Raw genomic sequence first — 23,030 nt, forward strand, 5'->3', positions numbered from 1 at the left:
TGTAGCAGTAACAGAGGTGCCTTCTGGGTACCCACTCCAAACCCACCTTTGCTTCTTATGTTTCTTCCTTTTCTCTCTCTTTTGGTTTCCCTCCAAGCAGACCCATGTGTTTGTCTTCTGCCTGTTATTTGTTTTTGGTTGGTCTCTTCTTCCAAGACTCTGCCAAAGCTTCATATGTCCCCCACCCACCCCTATCGCCCCCTCTGTTCCTTACTCACATGTAAATTATTTCAATGAAATATTTTTTGGTTCTCTTTTTATTTCCACATGACTGTTGAATCTATTAAGTTGCTGTTTGTATATTATTCTTATTCTCTCTTATGATTTCTTAAGTTTCATCTTTATTATATTATAGGACCCAGGGATCATCCTGATATTGTTGATTCATTTATGCAACTCCAAGCTCAGGTGTGTTTTTTGGTTTCTTATTTCATTCACTTTGGGTTTCTCTCCCTTTCTTTCCTTCTCTCTCTGACTTCTAGCTGTTTTTCTTTCTTCCTCTCTTCCTCTCTGTAGCTCTTGCTGTGTTTTGTTACTGGGCCTTAAGGTGTCCCATCACAAAGGCGAGGCAGTGGAATGAAACACTCGAGGGAACTGTTTGCAAAAGGGACATTTGTCTCTCCTCGAATCCTTTTAGACCCGAGCAGTCGCCTCACCACTCAAACACAAATCTCTGTTCATGTTGAGATTTAGTTTTACCTGCAGAAACCACTGATGGATGCAGGATGCTCTCTTAGACTGCATACGCTGTTTAGACTGTGATGGTTTGAGCGTGATGTAAAATACTAGTGTTTTTCAATAAACTGAAATATAATTCATTCAGTTCAAAAATTAAATCCTGTGTAGATACATAGATTTAAAGACGCAGAGATTTTTATTTCTGTTAATTTTGCCGATTAATTGCGATGGCTGTGATGAACAAAATTCAGTTTCTCAAAAAGATCTGAATAGTGCAAACAACAGTTTAAGACTTAGGCCCTAAAATGTCAAGAATCCATTCAGTTAAAAGACACATTTTGGTAAAATTGAAAGATTACTTTAGTCTACATTAATTTTCTTGGGGTGTGAAATTTTTTTTTTGCTTAACTGAACGTTTGTGTGGAGGATCCAAGCTCAGGAATGAGTTTTATTTCACCAAACTTCCACTTGTCTTCCTATGAAAATGCTGGAATAGAGCAACATGTGAACAAACACCTTCTTCAGCAGCGACCTGCTGCAGCTTATCCATCTTATGGAGAATGTCAGTAGCTGTCTGCTTGACTACTGTCTGCTCAACTTCTCCGTTGTTTTATTATTATTATCTTATATAAAAATATTTCTTTATTAAAGCTCATTTTTTTGTTTTTTCTCTTTCTTTTTTCTTTTACATTTTCCAAGAAACTGAATTTTGGGTTTTCATTAGCCGTAAGCCCAATAACCAAACTTAACAGAAATAAACACGGGGAATATCTGACTTATTGAGTAATTATTTTATAATTGTGAGGTAAACTTTAAGAAATTAATAACTGAAATTAATTACCTTCCCATTTAAATGCTAATTTATTGGTCGTATCATGGTATTAACATAGAAATATACAACAGAATCAAATTGCTGTTAATCAGAAAAGCAACAGCTGTTCATAAGGCAGCTAAAATAAGGCACCAAATTTGACTTTTGTATTTATAATAATATCAATTATAACATCTTTTATCAGTCTTGTGGTTTCCATTTAATAGAGAAAACAAAAATGTAAACACCCACCTTCAAAGCTACTCAAAGTTTCTGTCACACCATTTGATTTAAAGTCCTTCTAATAAGGTGCTGAAGTGACCAGGATGTTCACTGCCCCTCCCACACATGTTGCTGTGGACTGCTGGTCAGCTGGCTAAAAGAAAAAAAAGCAACTATGAATTTGTCAGCTTTGAAATGTTTCTACTTGCTAAAACACGAAGATGAGTGAAAACTAAAGAAGACTGCTCTCATAAAGGTGATGCCGTCTTAAAGCTGACAAGACGTGACCTGATTTAAATGGAAGAATGTGATTTCCATCACACCTTTTCCCATCATATTCACGATGCTGTTATTTTTCGTCAAGGTAACCAGGCCGTGGGAAATCTCATATTGCCAACTGTGCTACATTATTGGTAGTAGGACAATGGCATTCGTTTAGTCCTGACAGTGTTTTTCCTTGACTGGAAACGTTTCCAAAACTGTTAAATGTGTCTTTATGTAAGCAAAGGAGACTGAATTTAGCCTCTTTCAGCCAGCTGACAATCAGTGTGAAGCAACAGGTGGGGGAGGGGGAGCGCTACTTTTTTCTGTCCTTTAAGAATAAAGTTCTTGCCTGAACATTAAAAGGTCTTCCAACAGTAAGATCTGGTACGACTAAAACGTTGACTGCCTTTTTAAATAACTGAGAGTTTAGGAATCCTTTCGTTACATTCCCTGAATAAAATTAGACAAATATTTAGCATGAAAAATGTGCGATTTAAAACAGCCAATCTGGATCGTTACACGTTAGGTTTTTAAAAACATCAACACCTTAGTCGTATTTCGGTGAGTAACCAGGTGACTGGTTAGTTTCTGAGCCCAGTCCCCCTCTGAAGTCATTCCAGCCCAGAGCCAATCAACGCCTAAATGAATTAATATTCAGCTAATATTAATCTGCTCCAACAAATTGGCTGATGGCTCTCTCGTTTTTATATTTTGTCTTTTGTCTTCATTCTTCCTTTGTTTTCTATCTTTGGATAGATCTGACCTTTTCTCCCTCTCCCTCTCTCCCTCTCTCCTCTCCTCCATCCTGAATAAGTTCATTATTATGAGATGAGTTGTCTTTCTCTTTATCTGCACATGTTAATTACTTATTACACACTTCTGTTGCATATTCTGTCCAGTCAACCAAAAACAAGGAAGATGCAATTGAGTTTGAAGAATCAAAGCCAAATCCCACCATTGCCTTTAGTTTTGACTTAAGTTTCAAATGATTTCAAAGTTTGATTTTTTGCAATTTGTTTGTTATATCTGCATCAGTTCTGCATTGGAGGATCTCTGGATGAGTTTGGATAAATTTCTTCGCAAACAGATGGAGAGAGCACTGTAGCCTGGTAGGCAGATCTGGTCCTCTGTTGCCGTCAGATCCGGCTACCAGGCTTGGCGGGTGTTTGTTTGTTAGCCGTACTTTTGAAGGAGCTTATGCAGTGGAATGTGGTGAAGCAGTAGCGGACGGGTCGGCCCCGCAGAAACGTAATGTGACCTGCTTTTATCTCGTAGGCCCTCAAACGGAAGCCCGACTTGTTCTTGTCAGAGAGTCTTGACGTGAAAGCGGTGTTCCACTGTGGTAAGTGAGCGCGAGTCTCTCACAGGCAGCACCTGCCCCCTGTGCAGAGACGTGCTTGGCTTTCCAGCCAGCCAGCCGTGTTCCTGTCAGTACAAACTGTTCGCGTTTGACAGCGGTCTTCAGCGGCTCCTCTCTCCTCTCTCCCAACTTCAGGAATCCTGTCACTCAAATTTCCCGAGGCCCCGACGGTCAAGTCGACATGTCTGTTCTTTGTAAGCACACGGACACACACATGCTGCAGGAACAGAAAACTATTGCGAATGCCTAAAGTTTGACGACTGTTTGGTTCTGCTAGACTGAACTGCTGCCGCACTGCTCAGACGTCCCTCCGTTAGCCAGGGTGGTGCAGGAGGACGGCAAGCTGTTGGTCCAAGCTGTGCTGGAGGTGAGAAGCTGCATTACTTCTCACTTTAGTTATACAGCATCATGCTGTGGTATCTCTGTTAGCAATGATGGAAAATAATACATATTTTTGTTTTCTCTTCTGAATGGTTATGAAATTAATATTTAGAAATTATGGTGCATATTTGACTAGGGCTGAAACATTTAATCACGATGAAGTGATTATTGAAATGACAAAAGCTAATTTAGTCAGCGAATAAGTATAATGACTTTAAAAAAGGCCATTTATTGAAACAACAACATTCTTAGAGAGATAATTAAGCTAAAAACTGTACAAAAAAAAATAAAATATATATATATATATATATATATATATATATATATCTTTACATATGTTGTACCCAGAGCAAATTTTGTATAAACAAGGCTTAAGTGCTTAAATAAAAAATCTGCATAATGTGCCAATTTTCTATCCAAAAAATTGATAGTTTATTCAATTACTAATGTAATTGTGCCCCCTTTAACTTGATGCCGTTACATAAATGGTTAAGCAAAGTGCAACTGAATGAGGCCACAATGTTAGTAAGCAGTCCATGTTTGAGTAATTTAATCTCTATGAATCCAGCTTATCTTTTAGAGAACACATGTTGATAGGTATTTTTCAAACCTTCATAAAAGACAACCACAGACAACGTTTTAGTTTTCAATCAAGTCTTTTGCAAAAGGAGAAAACATAGCAAACCACTTCTCCAAAGTGTTTACTGTGCGTTCTGACTCTCTGCATCAGAACTGGTCTTTTATTACAAAACAGAGCGGGAATGTAACGTGGAAGGAGGGTTATTCTGGATAGAAAAAGAAAGGAAAGAATACAGAAACTAACATTCTACACACAGGCCATTTAGAAAGTATCCCAAGATAAGAAGCAACTGCAGCTTCAAGGTTTAGGGAAAAAGCAAGTTTCATCTTTCACACGGTTTAACAAATTCCTCCTCTCTGGGCTGTGAATACTAAACCTATAAAGAAAAACAAAACTAGTAAAACTGCAAATGTAAGAATGATAACGAAACATAATTATTCTAACACATGTAAAGTTTAAAGCTGTGTTATTAAAACAACATCCCCAAATCTGAACATCTCACATAGCTTTGCTCACTTGTTTATCTGAAAATGGAGAGTATTTACAAAATAAAACAAAACACACATTCCACAATGTAAAAGAAAGTAGTGGCAGCATTATACTGTGGCGAGGATTTTCTCCCACAAGATTTTTGTTTGCACAGTATAAAATACTAGGTTTCAAATTATGTATCAATTTGTCTTTGTCACACAAAATACGCTGCAGATTGTGCACTGTTCTACATGACGACATGTAGAGAAGTTCTGTAGGTTTCACTGCTGTTGGTACGTCCAGAGTAGTAAAGTATTTCCTTGTTTCTCTGCAGGGCATCGGGGGCGGAGCATCCCGGAGTCTGATGGACCAGTTTGCTGAAGTGTTGTTCAACCTCAACAAGCACTGCTTCTCGCTGCTCGCCGTGTGGCTGAAAGAAGCACTGCAGCCTCCGGGCTTCCCGTCGTCACGCGTCACCACCGAGCAAAAGGACAACTTCTCCCAGCAGATCCTCAGGTATCAAACCTGGAAGGTTATTTACACGATTACAAGATGAAGTCCGAGGGTTGGGCAACATTGTAAATTACCTATGCTCAGTGATTTGCTCCTTTTCTCTCTCTCTCTCTCTCTTTCTTTTGCAACGCAGAGAGCGAGTAAACAAGAGAAGAGTAAAGGACATGGTGAAAGAGTTTACACTGCTGTGCAGAGGTCTGCACGGCACAGAGTACGCTGCTGAATACTGAAGCACTGCCCCACCAGCTCCCAGCTAATCGTAACCTTCGTCCTCAGTGCAAATACCCAGATGCCCACAGCAACAAAGTTCTCTTCAAGCCCATAAAGACATCGAGAAACGATTGTAACGATAATCCATCCAGCCGCAGGACAAAGACACGGAGCCCCGTTCCAGCACAGAGCTGCCGTCGGATAAGCGAACAAAACTCCAACTCCCAGCAGGCCTCAGAGAGAGCCTCCTCCTTGCTGCATTGATTCTTTCACTGTTAAAAGATTGATTGCCTCTTCCTCCTCTCTTTTCTCCTTTTTAAAGGTCATTTCATTGGAAGGATTTTGAGCAGCACACCCAGCATGCTGCCTAACGTCGCCTCCTATCTCTGGCTTGTTCTGCCTTTCTAGCTCTTCCTGTGGTTCCCTAGGTTTGTTTCCTGGTAATTAGCATCTATATGAAATGGTAGTGGTATCGTACGTAGCTACTTGACATTATTTTTCAAAGTAAACCAAGGTAATTATATAAATGTATATGTAAATACAAGTAGGTGGTTTCAGTCCTGCTGCTGCTAATGGGACACAAAGGTGCATTGTTTTGGGGGGTGGGGGGTTCTGCAGGAAGTTAACCCAATATTTGCTCCAGCTCACGGCCCGCCCTGTGGTCTCTGCGTTAGTCAAATTATATTAATTGTTTTGTGATTTTATTTTTCTATTTCTTAAAAGGCCTTTTCTAGGGTGTCGGTAGAGAAAGGTAGATTGAAAACCACAATATTTGGACTTTATACAGTCAAATAATTCATCAAGCCCTCTTTATTAGGGGCTGTACCTCGTGTACGTGTCATCCTACCCAGTCCTACTGCAGTCTCGCTCTTTACCATGAGGTAAAGCAGGACTGCTGAGAACAATGGCAGGAGGGAAACCGTATCCCGGTAACCAGCGCCATGATGGAAGCTGCTAAGAAGGAAACTAGGCATTTCTGACAGTGGGCTCCTTAGTCACTGTAATTGTGCAAAAATAATAACCCGAGTTGTGCATATTAACAGTTACTGCTGAACACTTGTGTATTTGAGTGTACGGGTGTGATTGTATCTGTATGTACGAGAGGTTTGCACATATATATTCCTTATCCCCCCCCCTTACTCAATTGTTCTGTGCACTTATATTGGACCTATGGTACAAAAGCATTGTTTTCTTTTCGGCTGGTATTCAAAGAGCTCGTTTTGTCCTTCAAGCCTCGCTCACTCAGGCAACCCTCTTCAGAAAGACTGACCTGGAGCATCTAACACTCCTTGAACTCTCATTGCCTTTTTGTCAAACCAGACTCGTCCATCCATGTCATTCTCACCGAGCACTTCTATTAACAAACGCTTGCGTTCAAGCTGCCCAGAATCCTCTGGGTCACTGCCTTGGAGGGGATTGGGAAGGGTCAGAGCACCACGACGTAAGATTGCCCGATGGAGAGAGTTTCCTCACGCCGACATTCTGTGCTCATCCTTTACGCCTGTGACGCTACGGCTGTAAATTAAAACTGTCTTTGTGAATCAGCAGCACTCGGCATCTAAACGTACCTTGTGATCTCTGATAAAACTTTTATCTCAGTATAATCCTTCTGTCTTATCCGAGGTGCCTGCAGACATGTAGCATGTATGTGTTTAGGGGTGGAAGGGGGATTTTGGGAGGGGGCAACAGTGGACGAAGACAGAGACCCAAGACAGGAATCACTTTTGATCCAAGCCGCTTCGCTTTAGTTCTATAACTACAATGAACGTCTTGCTGTTCAACACTGATCCCTGGTTTGTTTTATGCTCTTAGTCTAAAGTGAGAGAAGGAGCGGTGTTTATCACAGACTAGAGTTGTAGGCGGATGAGGGGTGGAAGGAATTAAATGTACAGTGGTCTTTTTGTACCTTGGCTTTAATTTATTAAATATATCTGAGACTGCAGCTATTGATGTCTAACGGTTGTGGGTGTTTTTATTTTTCTCCTATCAGCACTTCTGTCAAAGATGTTGTTTTTCTAGATGCTGGCTCAGATTTAAGAACATTATTTTGCATGAGGACAAATATTAAATCACTTAGGCTTATAAGATTACACCAACATCATTCAAAAAATTTCATCCTGAGTATGTTTCTGATGAGCCTAAACATCCATAAATACTGAGGTGATTTATCAATGAGATGCTTTGAGAGTGGGTTTTGTTTCTAATAAATGTCCACTGATATTTAAGACACATTTTTTATGCAAAGTTATTGTTTTATTATTTGTAGCTCTGATAGATCAAGTGAAATTCTTTGACAAAACCATAAAACTTATTATGGAGAGAAGCAATAAGTCCTGTTTTAAGGAATTATTAGCAGCCGACATTCAGCCCTCCCTGCAAACCTGTCAAAGTCTTCTAGACAACAATTTTCAGCAGATGATGCAGCAGGTCTGCAGGAATCGTCGTTGGAAATTGGTAGAGCATGCGCAATGACTAGACCTCGACGCGCTTGCCCTGGGTTTGATTCCTGCCTGCCTCCTGTTTTTAACAATGACCACTTGTGCCAAAAGCAGGAGAAAAAAAAGTCATGACACAAATAGAGAGTAAAAAAATATGTAAAGCACAAATGGCTGTAGTCTAAGCAGAATGAGCAGTTGCCTTATGGGACGTCACCCGAGGCGTGTTGAAACTTGTTTTATAGGAGGGTTGAAGTTAATCTGATTAACTTCAACAAATTAACAAAATAGCAAGAAAATGTATTGATTTGTTATGGAGGTTTAAAACTATGAGAAAAGTTACGTTGTGGAATAACTTTGAGTATTTAAGCAATATGAAAACTGTTTTTACAAACAGTAGATACGGAAAGGCGCGGTGGTGAGCTGACGCATTCAAGGTCTTCCCAAATTGTCTGACATTCCTGGATGTTCTCCCTCAACTATCCCCTGCTGCGCATGCGTGAAGCGGTCAGAGCGGCGCACATGTGAGTGCTGATCTCCGTCCATCCTGCCCCCTGCAATCCTGCTTTGCCAACCCATACGCAGACAACTTCCAAGCTTTCGTTCAGGAAGACGAGTCTTGTCCAGATCTGCCGTGACTGTCTCAGCTTTTCATCCTAAACTAGCGAAGCTGCTGCACGTAAGTTAGCTTCCTGCTAACTCTCTGATCCATAGCTTTCAATCAGTAACTCCCCCTCCCCCTTGGATATGTTAGTGGTGTTACTCTTCATCTTCTTGCAGTCAATCTTGTGCTGTTGCTAATTGCTAACCTTGTAGTTACCGTGAAAATATGGCGTGTGTGTTGGATACAGGCTGCAGTTTTCTGCATAAAGCTCCTGATTTATGCTCCCAGTTTTTGAATCATGACTGACAGAGGAAGAACTGAAGTGAAAGAGTAAACCTCTTGTCAAAGACGTTTTCCTCTAAAAGCAATTAAAGGAATCAAAATACACATTATGATGTGCATGAGAGAAGAAGACAGTTTAGAAACAAACTGATCCTGCAGATAAAATATTTTTCTTATTAAAAGCTATAAAATCTGACTCAGTTCTTTTTTTTTTTTTGTCTTCAGTCAGTGCTGGCAGTTCATCATAAACCATCGTAAACATCTTGTTCTTTTCACTGAACGTAGTGATTTATACATCAGTTTTAGGTTGTTGTCTTGCTAAAGAATGAATTTGAGTTTATCAGTCAAATCACCTACAGCAGAACAGAGGACAGTCCTGATCTGAGCTCACTGTCCAGATTAGAGAGGATCAGTATCAGGGGTCGCCTTTTGTCAACATTTTATCTGTAGAAACCAGAGTTCTCCTCATCACCACGATGTCTTTAAATGTGCTGCTGAACTGGTATTCAGTTGAGGAGGCAAATTTTGCGATTGATCAGTTTCACTTCAAAGTTTAGCTTAAAATTAATATTTTTAAAAACCCAGTAGATTTATTATTCAGAAATTATCTGTGCTTTATTTATTGTCTAACTTGTTTTGAAGTAGTTTATTAGTCTCTAATCAAATTAAAATGCATTGTGGAAAGTACATGAATTTAATTTGAAAAGTGAACTTTTCACATTTCTGTATACTTGATTGTGATGTCTCTTTTACAATTTAACATGCCACAGCTTCATTTGAAATATGATTTGATTAAAACTATATAAGAAGGGACGTGAATGCCCAAACTAATATAATAGTTATATTTACCCAATAGTTTGGGTGACTACTGACACAAAAAAAAAAGCTTTGAATAAAAATGTTTTGGGTTCCAGAATTTCATAAGTTCTGGGTAAAAAAATCTGAATAAAATTGTGGATTATTCAAATGTTTAGTTTAGTACATCATTTATCAGCTACAGTAACTCTGAAGAATTTTTAATTTACACGAGTTACGGCAACATTTAATTTCCCTTTGGGATTAATAAAGTATTTTTCAATTAAATCTGAATTGAATTTGAACCTTGATTTGCCACAGATTATCTTAGATCAATCAAGTATGGTTTGGTGACCAAGCAAAGAATTGACATGTTTTTTTTTCTTATTTTGCATTTTTACAAATAAAGTAAAATTAAAAGCGATCGCTAGTTGAACTTTAAAGAATCTGTATTGAGCATAAATGTCTCGTAGAGCATAAATGAAGCGTACCTAAGTGGCCATACAAGACGCTAACTTGAACATTGAGTTGTTAGCATTTTTGGAAACATTTTTTCTTTCAGAAAAATGGCCGTCCTGAGGTTCTACAGCAGCGAAGCTCTGATTGGACGAGCCTTGCAGAGAGCAGCGAAGCTCTTCCCTCACCTGTCCATCACGACCGAGCTGTGCTACAACGTGGAACTGACAGGTGAGATCGCGCCGATGAACTCGCTCTGGAAACAGCGGCCTTCCACCTCGTCCTAAATGCTCTTCCTGATCTCCGCTGCAGGCTGCGAGCATCTGGATGCGGAGCAGAAGGAGGTTCTCCTCTGGTTGTTTCGTCCTCCACTGCAGGCAGAGCCGCTGTCTGACCAACCAAGGCTCACAGAGGGAAGCGGGGACAAACTAGTGGAGATCGGACCGAGGTGCTGCTTATGACTTCTGCACGTCAGAGTCTGGCATTTAATTAGCTTTGTACAACAGTATACAGAAACCTTAAGGGTGACGCAAAAAGAGAGGGGTCTCCTTAACTATTCCTCTTTGAATAACTAGCCTACATCCTCCTGGTTTGTACTTCTGAATGAAGTAGCCATGAAGGAAGCTTGATTTGGCCGCATATTCAAGACCATTATTCTGTGACGTGACCCCAGTAAAGGTCCATGTTCAGTTTTCAAAGCGCTTATGCATTTTAACAAGGTCCCCACAATTTTTTTGGAAGAGAAACAAGTTCACATAATCACTGATTCTCCACTGAATTTGCTCAGAGGTGTATGTTATCTAATTTTGCCACTGTCAGATTGCGCAGCTGCAACAAAAGCTAAATTTATCTCAGGGCCTTCTCTCTACCTGGATCGCTAATTAGCCAAGCCAGCATAATTTTTTATAACTAGAACCTTGGTGAACTGGAGAAAATGTATTCATTTATCCATGTAACGAGGCTGGGAGGTTAAAAGACCAACATGAATATTCATCCTATTAATGAATATTCATCAGAATGTAGGCCTCTGAGGTTAGACGTGCCTGACACTTTGAACCTCAATTTGTATTAAGTATATTCTAATGTGGTGTGCTTTAGAGGAATGAAATGAAAATTTGTCAAAAGGTTTAAAGTGGAAATGGACCAATCAGGTGTTTTCCTGGCCAATATGGGTCGGCTAATAGGTCCGAACTTCAGAATTGTTCACGGATTATATTTTTTATAAGTGTTAACACATAAAAGATAAAAAAACAAAAGGCCTGCAGGTTCTTTCCTAAATATTTTAGCTTTGAATTCAACGTAAAATTCTCAGAATATTAACATCAAGATTGTCTGATGTTTATCTTTTATTTATTATTCTCTTACTATGTATCGGTTTTGGTCAAATAAGTATAACTGGACTGATATGAACAAGCAATGATTATTTCCATGGTGGCGTTGGTGCTTCTGAGTACTAATATTGAAACGTCAAATATTGGTCATTATCGGTTATTGACCATAACACCCTTAGTAAGGCTGCCCATATTTTCATATATTTGCATCACTAGAACATGGGCATCATTCTGAGTCGTGCGTCTGTGTTTTTAGGCTGAACTTCTCTACCGCCTGGTCAACAAACGCCGTGTCCATCTGCCAGAGCGCCGGCCTCTCCAACGTCACGCGAGTGGAGCAGTCCCGCAGGTTTCTGATCAAGGTCGCCAACGATGACATGGGAAGGTCACGATTCGATCTTGTTCCTGTTTATTTCTCTGAGGTGATCCGTCCGTCTCCTCAGCAGGTCGAGAACGGACGGAGTGCGGGCGATCTCGGCGCAGACATAAAGGAGCTGATCGGGTGTCTCCATGACAGCATGACAGAGTGCGTCTATCAACATCCCATCACCTCCTTCGCCGTGGAAACTACGCCGCAGCCAGTGTTTGAGGTGGACATCCTGGGGAAGGGCCGCGCCGCCTTGGAGACGGCGAACCGCGAGCTGGGTGAGGCCTTTTGGAGACGCTGCTCTGCTTTTACCTCTACACATACACACACACACACACACACACGCACGCACACACATACACAGTCTCTGGTGTTTATAACCTGGTGTGATCTCTCTCTCTCTCTGTCTCTCCCCTCCTCTCTCGCTCTTTCATCTCTTTCTTCATGCCCTCTTTCCAGTCTTGCAGTTGTCTGTAAGTACTCTGTGCGCTGAAGGAGGCCGTAACGTCACATGATGCATGACATTCCCACTTAGCTTGTTAAGTCACAAGACGATGAAGCCGCTGCTGATTATCTGGCGTGTGCACGTGTCTTGTTTCTGTGTGCCTCACGAACGTAGTGAAACACAAAGCAGGCCGTAGTGTTCGGTCTGCTTTATCCAACAGTCCGAACATGCTTGATGTGGTGTGACTTGGGAGCAAAGTTTAAGATTTTTGTGGTAAACCCAAAACATTCTGCGAAAGGCATTCACTTCTCTTAAACGTTCAAACATTTTGTCGCAATGCCGTCATGAACTTTGTGTATTTTAGTGAGGTTTGAAGTGATAGGCCGCCACCGAGGAGGGCGTTGTGAGGCGGTTCCATGTTCTCTAGACACGTCCACCTTCACTTTTGCACAGGAATATGTTTTTGCTCTGAATTATGACAGCTGTGTTTTATATTCAGTCACATTCAGGGGATTAAAAAGCGTGAATCTTGTCAAACCCATTTGGTCATTTTATCTTGCTTTGCTGTGGAGGAAAACATGGTTTATATTGCTAGGATCATTTGATTAGATTACCAGTCGTCAGATGCATCAGAGCCAGACTGTGTTGGGTTTCTCCTCCCTTGGAGCAGTGTCGGTGTGTGTGGGTGTGTGTGCTGTTTTTCTCTTTCCTCTGTCTGAATCGGTTCATGCTGCCTGTGTTTACGCTTCTGTCTGTGTGCGTGCTGCAGGTCTGGCCTTTGACTCCTGGGACCTGGACTACTACACATCCATGTTCCAGAGGATCGACAGGAATCCCACCAGCGTGGAGTGTTTTGACCTGGCTCAGTCCAACAGGTGGGGTGGAGGAATCCCCGCCCCTTGCGAGCATCTTCCTTGTTTTTGTTTTTAACTCGGTTCTTGTGTGTGTCCCTCTGCGTCCCAGCGAGCACAGCCGCCACTGGTTCTTCCGCGGGCGGGTGGTGATCGATGGGCAGGAGCAGCAGGTGACCCTCTTTGGACTCATCATGGACACCCAGCGGCACAGCAACCAGAACAACGTCATCAAGTTCTGCGACAACAGCAGGTGGCGTTGGGAGACGCTCGTGGGGCCGTGGTCCCGGCCCCGCCTGCTCTGTGAAACGTTTCCTTTCTCTGTTCAGTGGCATCAGAGGCGGGGAGCTGCGGTGCATTTACCCAGCAGACCCCTCGGAAGCGAGCCCGTACGAGACGCGTCGCTCGGTGCGACACGTTATCTTCACCGCCGAGACGCACAACTTCCCAACCGGTCGGCGCCCACCTCCCCGATCCAGTCACGAGTACCGGTGTGGCTCTTATCCAAACAAACGATGCTTAGTGAACTCTGAACCTTGCAGGTGTTGCGCCGTTCAGCGGCGCCACCACGGGTACCGGAGGTCGCATCAGAGACGTCCAGAGCGCCGGACGAGGGGGGCACGTCGTCGCTGGGACTGCGGGATATTGCTTCGGAAACCTGCACATCCCAGGTAGTTCACTACGCCGTAGGAATCAGCTGCTCTAATGGTGGCAGGAAATAAACTTTTCTTTATTGTGAACTTTATTTTTTGAGCATTTTAAAAGCTTTAAAGTAAAGACAGACTTTCATAAAATACAGATGGATCTCAATATATTAGAATATCATCAAAACGTTTATTTCAATAATTCATTAAGTGAAACAATTATAGATTCCTTACAGTCAGTGATATAGTACATGATTATTTTGTAATTAATATTGATAATTCTATTTTATTCTTAATTTAAAAAAAACCACCATAAAAGAAAGTATGTTTATTGTAATGTCCTGGACAATCATGAGGAGGATTGTTGACTTGTTACTTGACCAGCAGACAGTCAGTGACATTCTGCACAAGGACAACAAGTCACAAAACGTTATGTCTGACAGATAAACTAAGAGGAAGTTGAGTGGAAGGAAAAAGTATGGTACTGAGCGATTCACAAGGCGTGGACTCCAACATCAAGAGCCGCTGTGTATGGTCATACTTTTAGCTGGTGGTCACAGTTAGTTTTTTGAGAAATGTAATTTTGTATTTTCATTTGCTGGAAACTGTAATATTCTCAGAAATAGTAAAACTTTAATACCCTATGTGCAATAAGTTAAACATTTCGACTTGAATTGCTGAAATAAGCGTTTATTTGGGTTTTATCTTATTTTCCTGAGATTCACCTATAATTCCAGAACAAAGGCCAATGAGAGACTGGAGTTGGTCAATAAGGTCTGTAAATCATTTCTAAAGCACAGAGTTTAAACCAGAAGTTTACACACACCGACTAAAAACACTCACAACTCACTATCTGAAGTTAAATTAGACTGGACCGCTCTTGTTTTAGTTTCGTTAGCATTACCAAAATAATTTATCTTTGCTAAATGTCAGAATAATGGCCTTGCAGGTTTAAAACCTAAGTCAGGGTGAAATATTCATCCTGGAGAGGAAAAGTTCTCCAGCGAGTACATCATCATTATAATATCACTGTGTACAATATTCATAACGCAAAGGATTGTTTGGAGTGCAATAATTGTTGGCTAATACATGTAATGAAGTTGAATTTCTTATGCTAATGTAATATTTAGCCAGGTGGACAGAGTCTGGCAGCAGCAGATTTGCACACTGGATACTAATGATGACCAAAACGCTAAAAGTCGTAGAAGCACAGATGAGGAGTAGAGAAAAGAAGAAAATATTGACTAAAGGGACTGAACATATTTGTGTGGTCTGATGTTGCGCTAGATTTGCTGGTGTTCCCACCTGCAAGAGCGTTTTATAGGGCATATATAGGAACAATAGTAAATTATAGTAATTTAGGAAAACTAGTCTTAAAATAATTCAGAAAATCATTTCAGTTTCATTACTTTACTTTCTGTCCTCGCCTCCAGGGTATAGTCTCCCTTGGGAGCAGGAAGGTGAGGGCTGGGAGTATCCATCCAGCTTTGCCTCTCCACTGCAGGTTGCCATCGAAGCCAGCGACGGAGCTTCAGACTACGGCAACAAGTTTGGAGAACCTGTCCTCTCAGGTGAGAGAAGACGGTTTGTTCTTTAAGTTTGAGTCAATTCACACAACTCAGGTTATAAACAGCCAGTGTAAAACTAGCATGTTTAGTATAACCACCATTGTTAAAAATTACATTTACTCTTTAAAGGTTCTACTTATTTGAGTAAAAATAACTCCAATCGATTAACTAATAACGTCCGCTTAGACCTTCTTTCAGTGTTGTAATTTGGCCTCCGTCCAGCAGAGGGCACTATTTTTCTTTTTGAGTCAGCATGTAATGAAAAATTTGTTATGAAAGATGGCTGACTCTCTTGATTCTAGAGAAAACTGTGTGTGTGTGTGATATGATGTAAAGCGCTTTGAAATGCCTTGCTGCTGAAATGTGCTATACAAATTAAATTTGATTGATTGATTAAACGGCTGCTTATCAATTGTTAGTTGATCAATAAGAACCTACATTAATTCATTAATCAGTATCTTGCACTGTTATCCGCAGTCATATTTACTGTTTGAACTGAGGATGTTGGGGCTTGCCATGAAAACATTTCAGAAAATACTTAATGAACTTATATTTCAGTAGCATGTTTGGTTACTATTATCTTCTTCTAGGTTTTGCCCGTTCCTTTGGCATGCGGTTGGCTAACGGAGAGCGGCGGGAATGGATCAAGCCCATCATGTTCAGCGGTGGTCTTGGATCGATCGAGGACGGCTACGTGAAGAAAGAAGAGGCAGAAGCTGGTAATGTTCGACTGTCTGCGTGAGCTCAAGCAATCAATTCTGCAGCTATATTTACACTCGCATCGATCAGTGAGTCATTCCGTCTCCTCTGTGGCTGTTTGCAATCAGGGATGGAGGTGGTGAAGATCGGCGGGCCGGTGTATCGGATCGGCGTGGGAGGAGGAGCGGCCTCTTCTGTTCAAGTGTGAACCCCGGAAAGGCTGGCAGCCTGCTTCCGTGACGCTAATGAGTTGTGCAACAAGGAAAGTATATTCTTACTGCAGGTGCAAGGAGACAACTGCAGCGAGAGGGACCTGGGAGCGGTCCAGAGGGGAGACGCCGAGATGGAGCAGAAGATGAACCGCGCTCTCAGGGCATGCCTGGAAAGAAGCAACGGCAACCCCATCTGCAGCATCCACGATCAGGGTGCAGGAGGAAATGGTACAAGCTTCGTGGAGTTTGAAAGCATTTTAAACTTTGGAATGGGAGGCCGAGTGCTGACGCATGTTCTCGTCCTAAGGTAATGTTCTGAAGGAGCTCAGCGAGCCAGCGGGGGCTGTGATCTACTGCAGTAAATTCAAGGTAATTGACACAAACGTCTCAACTTTTGCTCAGGTTTGCATATGAATGGTATTTTTCTATGTGTGTGTGTTTGTGTGTGCAGAAAGGCGACCCCACGCTGAGTGTTTTGGAGCTGTGGGGGGCCGAGTATCAGGAGAGCAATGCTCTGCTGCTGCGCCCATCAGACAAGTCGTACCTGGAGAGAGTTTGTCAGCGGGAAAAGTGTCCTGTTGACTTTGTGGGACGCATCACAGGAGACGGAAAGGCATGCTTCATAAATCTTTGTCCACTGTGGCGTTAAAACTTAGCGGAAAATTGTCCCTGGATGGCACCAGTTTGTTTATCTTATTATGTTTGTGTTTATTTTTTTATTTTATTTTTTTACACAGATCGTTCTGGTGAATGACGAGGGAAGCGACGGCGATCGGGCAGACGGAGTCCGCCATCCTGTTGACCTGCAGCTGGAGTGGGTTCTGGGCAAAATGCCGCAGAAAGAGTTTCAGATGGAGCGCCGGGCCCCCACCCTTCTGCCCCTGAGTCTTCCTGCTGAGCTGACGGTCAGAGACGCTCTGCAGCGGGTTTTACGTTTGCCTGCTGTGGCGTCTAAACGCTACCTGACCAATAAGGTGGTGTCTTTTGCCAAAATATATATATATATATAATTGTTTTTTATTTTATTGTTCCAGCATTTTGTGACTCTATCCCCACTTTGCTACCTCCCTCCTTTTTAGGTGGATCGCTCTGTGACTGGCCTGGTTGCCCAGCAACAGTGCGTCGGCCCCCTTCACACCCCTCTGGCTGACGTGGCGGTCGTGGCTCTGTCACCGTTCGGCCTGCAGGGGGCGGCCACGGCCATCGGGGAGCAGCCGGTCAAAGGCCTGGTTTGTCCAGCAGCGGGGGCCCGGATGGCTGTCGGAGAGGCTCTCACCAACCTGCTGTTTGCCAGAGTCACGGCTCTGAAGGTGAGAAATATAAAATACCAGCAAGCATGTAGTCGAGCCGAAAGAAATCGCAAACCCCTTTGAACCCCAACTGATACGACGAGTTTGTCGGTCACTTCCTGCTCGGTTTCTGAGATATTTCCAGTTTCCGTGTCACATTTCAGGATGTGAAGTGCAGTGGGAACTGGATGTGGGCCGCCAAGCTGCCCGGTGAGGGGGCGTGTCTGTGGGAGGCCTGCAAGGCTATGTGTGAGGTCATGGGTCAGCTGGGAGTGGCCATCGATGGGGGCAAGGACTCTCTGAGCATGGCGGCCAGAGTGGGGACAGAGACGGTCAAAGCGCCAGGTACTCTCACTTCAGTGCTTCAGTGCAAGAAGGTCCTCATCTGGTTTATGGAAGCACATGGCAGTCGCACTGTGCGAACATTTGAGCAGCAATCGTCCTTTACGTTCTTCACCATTATTTATGTACCACAGAATTGGCAAAGAGAATTTTCTCACAGATTTTCTAAGGACGGGATCGCAAGAAGAAGAAAAATAATTAATAAAGTCTCTGTAGCAGTCTGGTTTTTGATCTCTAATTTTCCAAAAGTACCGATAAATATAAAACTCATGTTTTAAGAGTGAGGAGTAGCAAAAGGAATTCAACAGTCCAGTGCAATATTGTGCACCCAGATGAAAATAAACTCTGTAAAAAACAAAAGAATCTGTGTTTTTACACAGTATTTTTGTCTAGGTTTTATAGCAAATATCTTAATTTTGTCTTACATCAAGTGTACTAACTTACAAATAACTCTTCAGCAAGAAATAGTTGCTTGTTTTTAGTCAATAATTCTTTTATTGATGAAAAAGTACTAGTTGCACTAGCACATTTTTTTCACTTAAAACACAAGAATATGTCTCGTTTTCAGTGTAAAGTCGGCCTGTGGAGCTAGAATAAAAAATAAAAAAATAAAAATTAGTATTACATTGGCCGACTTCCTGAGAAATCCTTGGCTCATTCACTGTTCCAGATGGTAAAAGTCAGATTTTTCTTGGTATCAACCGTCCTTTTGTATATATGTGCAAGTTTTTTATTTCCTCTTTGAGTCATCCATAGCAGTCAACCTTGGGAAGTCTATTCTATTTTTTAAGCTGTTAGCCCTTCTAGCATTTAAAGTGAATGAAATATAACCTGAAGTCAATATATCGCTTGAAATCGTTAGCTGCTGAACAATATTTTGCTTTGTGATGAACTAATAACACTTCGTCTGCTCAGCCTCATGGCCAGGATGAAATGTGTCCCAAAAAAAACCAGCCAGGACAATGACTGTACAGTCCTGTCTCTGCTGTGTGCATGTTTCATCCTGTGTTTTTGTCTGTGTACTCATAATGTTTGAGTTTATGAATTCAACAGGATCTAATCTGTTCCAGGCGCTCTGGTTATTTCTGCATATGCCGTTTGCCCCGACATCACAGCCACAGTGACGCCGGATCTCGAGGATCCAGATGGAAAAGGTGACAGAAAGGAAGGACGAATCCATCACTCTGATTGGTTGAAAGCAGGATTTTGACCTGAATTGACCAGAAGCCACTCTTTCTACACCGTCACAGTGTTATTTATTTATTTATTTATTTTTTTACACCTCTAGGCGTGTTGTTGTGGGTCCCAGTCAGTCCAGGCCGCCACCGTCTCGGCGGCTCTGCCCTAGCTCAGTGCTACAGCCAGCTGGGGGACGTTTGTCCTGACCTGGACCGGCCTGAGTTCCTGAGCGCCTGCTTCACCACCACCCAGAAGCTCATAGAGGGTCAGTCTGCCAACACATTCAAACTTTCAAATACCCAGATGAGCACATGCAAGTGTTTGCTTTGGTTAAGTCTGCCTAAGATTTTTATTTTCTCCTCCCAACTCTTCCTTCATCAGCTATAATCGTACCTTGACCAAACTGCCCCCTGCTGGTTTGGTTGTTTATTTCACCATATAAAAAGCTGCCATTGATTTCAATCAGTGATTTTTAGAAGCCAGAGTATCAGTTTAGTTTTATTATTACAAAGCTGAATTTTTTATTTTTATTTTTTTTGCTCAGATGGTCTGCTCAGCGCAGGACATGACATCAGCGATGGAGGCCTCATTTCCTGCCTGCTGGAGATGGCTTTTGCTGGGAACCGTGGGTTTGACGTTGAGCTCCCTTCAGACGGATCCGGAGGTGAACGAATGGATTTGTTCTGCTTCTCTGTCATAAAACATTCAGCCCCTTCAGGTCCTCATGCTGCTGGGACCTTTTACAGGCACTCATCTGCTTACAGTTTTACAACAGGATCCGTAGAAACAAATTCAAATCAGATCAACAGTGCGTCCATCAAAACAGTGACAAATCTCTCCATTTTTACACAAGCGTAGAGGTATTTGTCTTAAAAACTTGAATTAAGTGCCACCAACTTCATCACAGATACTAATGTAAGAAAATCAGATCAGGTTTTTAAAGAAGTACAAATATGATTCTTGCTTTTTCCTTTTGGATGCTGCAACATTTCTGATGCAAAGAAACTAAAATCTACATGTGTATAACTTTTAACTACTCAAATATTATAACTCCTAAACTACTTTTTAGGGGAATTGTTGAGTTTTATTAAAATTAATTCATTTTAAGAGCAAATTTGAGGTTTAACGCAGATATTTTATATAATATTTCTGCTTAGATTTAAACTACTTCAGCAGCTTTTGCATTAAATTGAATCCATTCAGTTATTTTTTCAATACAACCCATATTGCAAATCCTTAAAATATATTTAAAATTAAGACCTTAAAGCGTATTAAATTTTCTCTTTCTTTTTTTTTAAGTATGTTTGCCTGAAATGCATTAACCACAAGCCCTAAACTTTGATTACACCTGCAGAGACCTTGTGTAGGGATTTCCGCTCCAGCCTGCTCACAGTATTCACTCTCCTTCCTCTCCTTCGTTTCGTAAACTGTGGCGTTCCCTGTTTTCCGTGCAGTGATGGAGCTGCTTTTCAGCGAGGAGCTGGGTTTGGTTCTGGAGGTTTCTCAGACTGATCTAGAAGCCGTTTGTCAGAGATACAGGGATGGAGGCCTGCGGTGCCGCCACATCGGCAGAACCTGCGGCTTCGGACCCGAAGCTACGGTGAGAGATCTGCAGACCATGCCGAGACCCTCTTCTTTTCACGCTGATTGATTCTCTTCCCCCCGTTGGCTCCCAGGTCAGGGTCCGGGTGGACGGACAGGAGGTTCTGTCCGAGTCGCTGCCCGACCTCAGGGCCGTTTGGGAGGCAACAAGCTTCCAACTGGAGCGCCTCCAAGCCGACGAGCAATGCGTGAAGCAGGAGGAGGAAGGGCTTTCCAAGAGGACGCAACCTTACTTTAAGCTGACCTTTGACCCCTCCGAAATTCCCAGCATACGACAGCTCTGTAAGATCAATATGATATATAAGATTGTATTGGTGTTATAAAATATTCTCTTGTTAAATATTTACATGTGTCTAACTTTTGATATTGTGTTTTGTTGCAATCATAAATTGCAATGTTTCTTTTCTTTTTTTTTTTAGAGATTTTATTTGATAGACCAGCAGAATATAGTCCATATCGGTGGTATGGAAGAAAAAACCATGTGCTGCAAAAGCACAAAGTCTTACTAAGTCTTATTTCACAACTTTTTACAAATAAAAATCAAACGTTTTGTGTTGATTTATTATTCTGTATCCCTCAAAACTACATTAAAATTAGTGCTCCTAACTTTAGAAAATATTGAGAAGTTGAAGGGGTAAAAGAATATGTTTATAAGTTTTTATATTTTATGGTAAAGTAGTCCCAAAGTTAATTTTACTGAGTCAGACATTTCTGCTTTTCTCCCTGCAGCTGCAGGTTTGCCACGTGTCGCTGTGATCAGAGAGGAGGGCAGCAACGGAGACAGAGAGATGTCCGTGTCTCTGTTCATGGTGGGCTTTGAGGTCAGTAACAAACACCTCTCAATCAGAGCTGAGCATGTGCATGCGTGTTCACTTCCTGGTTTAAACGTAACCCTGGCTGTGCAGGTTTGGGATGTCACCATGCAGGACCTCTGCTCCGGATCCTTAACCCTCAAACCTTTCAAGGCGGTCGTGTTCGTGGGAGGATTCAGCTACGCAGACGTCCTGGGATCAGCTAAAGGTGAACCATGAAGCATGCTTCATCCCATGACTGGATGCCTTCAGGTGACAAGTAACAATTTGCTAGTAACAATTTCTTTCCTTCCTTCAGGCTGGGCTGCCACTGTGGCCTACAACCCCAAGGCTAAAGCTGAATTTGAGCGTTTCCAGCGGAGGGAAGACACCTTGAGTCTGGGAGTGTGCAATGGCTGCCAGCTGCTCGCCCTGCTGGGCTGGGTGGGAGGGGGAGAGGAAGGAGCAGGTGAGATCAGATCAGAACATGACATAACATTAATTAACAAAGAATATGTACAGTGTCTTGGATCCAAATGTAGGAGCTCAGAAATGTCTTATTCAGTGACAGAAAAAAAAATCGGACTATTTTAGGGCTAAAACTGTCGCTGGTTTCAGCTCTTAGGTTTTTGAGAAAATAGCCGCTTACCAGTTAATTGTTAGTTGACCGATAAGATCAACCATCTTTAGATCAACTCGTTAATCGATAACTTGCATGCCGATTAGGCTGCTTAGAAATCTTATTACTTCACGTCTTTCTCCCATTTTGTTTTTATCAAAATCTATTATTTTTGGTTAGACTCTGAAGTGGTGCTGACTCACAATCGGTCCGGGCGGTTTGAGTCGCGTTTTGTCAGCGTTGGGATCCAGAAGTCTCCATCCATCTGGCTGAGAGGCATGGAGGGCTCTGCATTAGGAGTCTGGGTCGCTCATGGAGAAGGTAAAACTCTGGACCAGAGCAGCAGTTAGTCAAAAATAAACATCAGGATTTTACATATTTACTTCCTGAACAGCTCTTCTCACTAGTAGGTTAAATCTGGGGGGGAAGCAGAGATTCATTTGCCTGAGTCGCTTCAGAGAGCCGAGTCAGCAGCCATGTTTGATGTTTGTCCGCTCCATCCTGCAGGTCTAATGCGATTCCGCAGCCCACACGCCCAAGACCTGATCACCTCTTCTGGTCTCGCCCCTGTCCGTTACCTTGACGACCAGGGCTCCCCCACAGAGGAGTACCCTCTGAACCCTAACGGCTCCCCTCAGGGTATTGCAGGCCTGTGCTCCAAGGACGGAAGGCACCTGGCCATGATGCCCCACCCGGAGCGGTGCACCCTCGGCTGGCAGTGGCCCTGGGCCCCCAGGGACCTCAGGCCTGCGCTCTCACCCTCGCCCTGGCTGCGCATGTTCAGGAACGCAGCCGCCTGGTGCAGCAAGTCAGATTAATGCGTTTCTAGTGCCGGTCAAGTATTACGGGATTCATCTTTTCACTTTCTGTTACACTTCTCTGTTTTTATTGCACAGTTTTTGATGTGAGAACTCAAATGTTTACATGTTGAACCACCTTACACTAATAATGTTTGCTGAAATTATCAGCTACATCCTTGAAACATTTAAAATTAATCTTCATAATGAATTTGTTTAAAAAGAAAATCGT

General features: G+C 42.3%; 2 protein-coding genes across 3 annotated transcripts in view; both read left to right on the plus strand.

The window, feature by feature from the left end:
- LOC122838402 (importin-13-like) overlaps nt 1-7,323 on the plus strand; it is a 29,892-nt gene extending 22,569 nt beyond the window's left edge. Inside the window, exons 18-23 of the mRNA XM_044129030.1 lie at nt 356-408; nt 3,251-3,317; nt 3,471-3,529; nt 3,613-3,702; nt 5,102-5,283; nt 5,414-7,323. Of these exons, the coding sequence (XP_043984965.1) occupies nt 356-408; nt 3,251-3,317; nt 3,471-3,529; nt 3,613-3,702; nt 5,102-5,283; nt 5,414-5,510 (548 nt within the window). The 3' untranslated portion in view covers nt 5,511-7,323. The remainder of the gene's footprint in view (nt 1-355; nt 409-3,250; nt 3,318-3,470; nt 3,530-3,612; nt 3,703-5,101; nt 5,284-5,413) is intronic.
- A 1,070-nt stretch (nt 7,324-8,393) lies between these two features.
- Nucleotides 8,394-23,000, plus strand: pfas (phosphoribosylformylglycinamidine synthase). 2 transcript variants are annotated; one of them, XM_044129031.1, is made up of 28 exons: nt 8,394-8,604; nt 10,169-10,293; nt 10,375-10,510; nt 11,650-11,755; nt 11,840-12,038; nt 12,975-13,080; nt 13,169-13,309; nt 13,386-13,510; nt 13,599-13,727; nt 15,134-15,271; nt 15,859-15,987; nt 16,096-16,169; nt 16,251-16,407; nt 16,487-16,548; nt 16,631-16,792; nt 16,917-17,153; nt 17,259-17,489; nt 17,633-17,813; nt 18,881-18,964; nt 19,099-19,254; nt 19,534-19,653; nt 20,444-20,589; nt 20,666-20,873; nt 21,321-21,412; nt 21,497-21,611; nt 21,702-21,851; nt 22,182-22,322; nt 22,509-23,000. In XM_044129031.1, exons 2-28 carry the CDS (start codon nt 10,173-10,175, stop codon nt 22,817-22,819), a joined length of 3,957 nt encoding a protein of 1,318 aa, XP_043984966.1. In that variant the 5' UTR covers nt 8,394-8,604; nt 10,169-10,172; the 3' UTR covers nt 22,820-23,000. The 2 variants fall into 2 exon arrangements, with proteins under 2 accessions (XP_043984966.1, XP_043984967.1); XM_044129032.1 differs by lacking the exons at nt 8,394-8,604; nt 10,169-10,293; nt 10,375-10,510; nt 11,650-11,755 and adding an exon at nt 12,220-12,233 and having other exon boundaries at nt 11,918-12,038.
- Nucleotides 23,001-23,030: the final 30 nt, after the last annotated feature.

This window comes from Gambusia affinis, linkage group LG10 (genome assembly GCF_019740435.1).
Source record: "Gambusia affinis linkage group LG10, SWU_Gaff_1.0, whole genome shotgun sequence".
NCBI lineage: Eukaryota > Metazoa > Chordata > Actinopteri > Cyprinodontiformes > Poeciliidae > Gambusia > Gambusia affinis.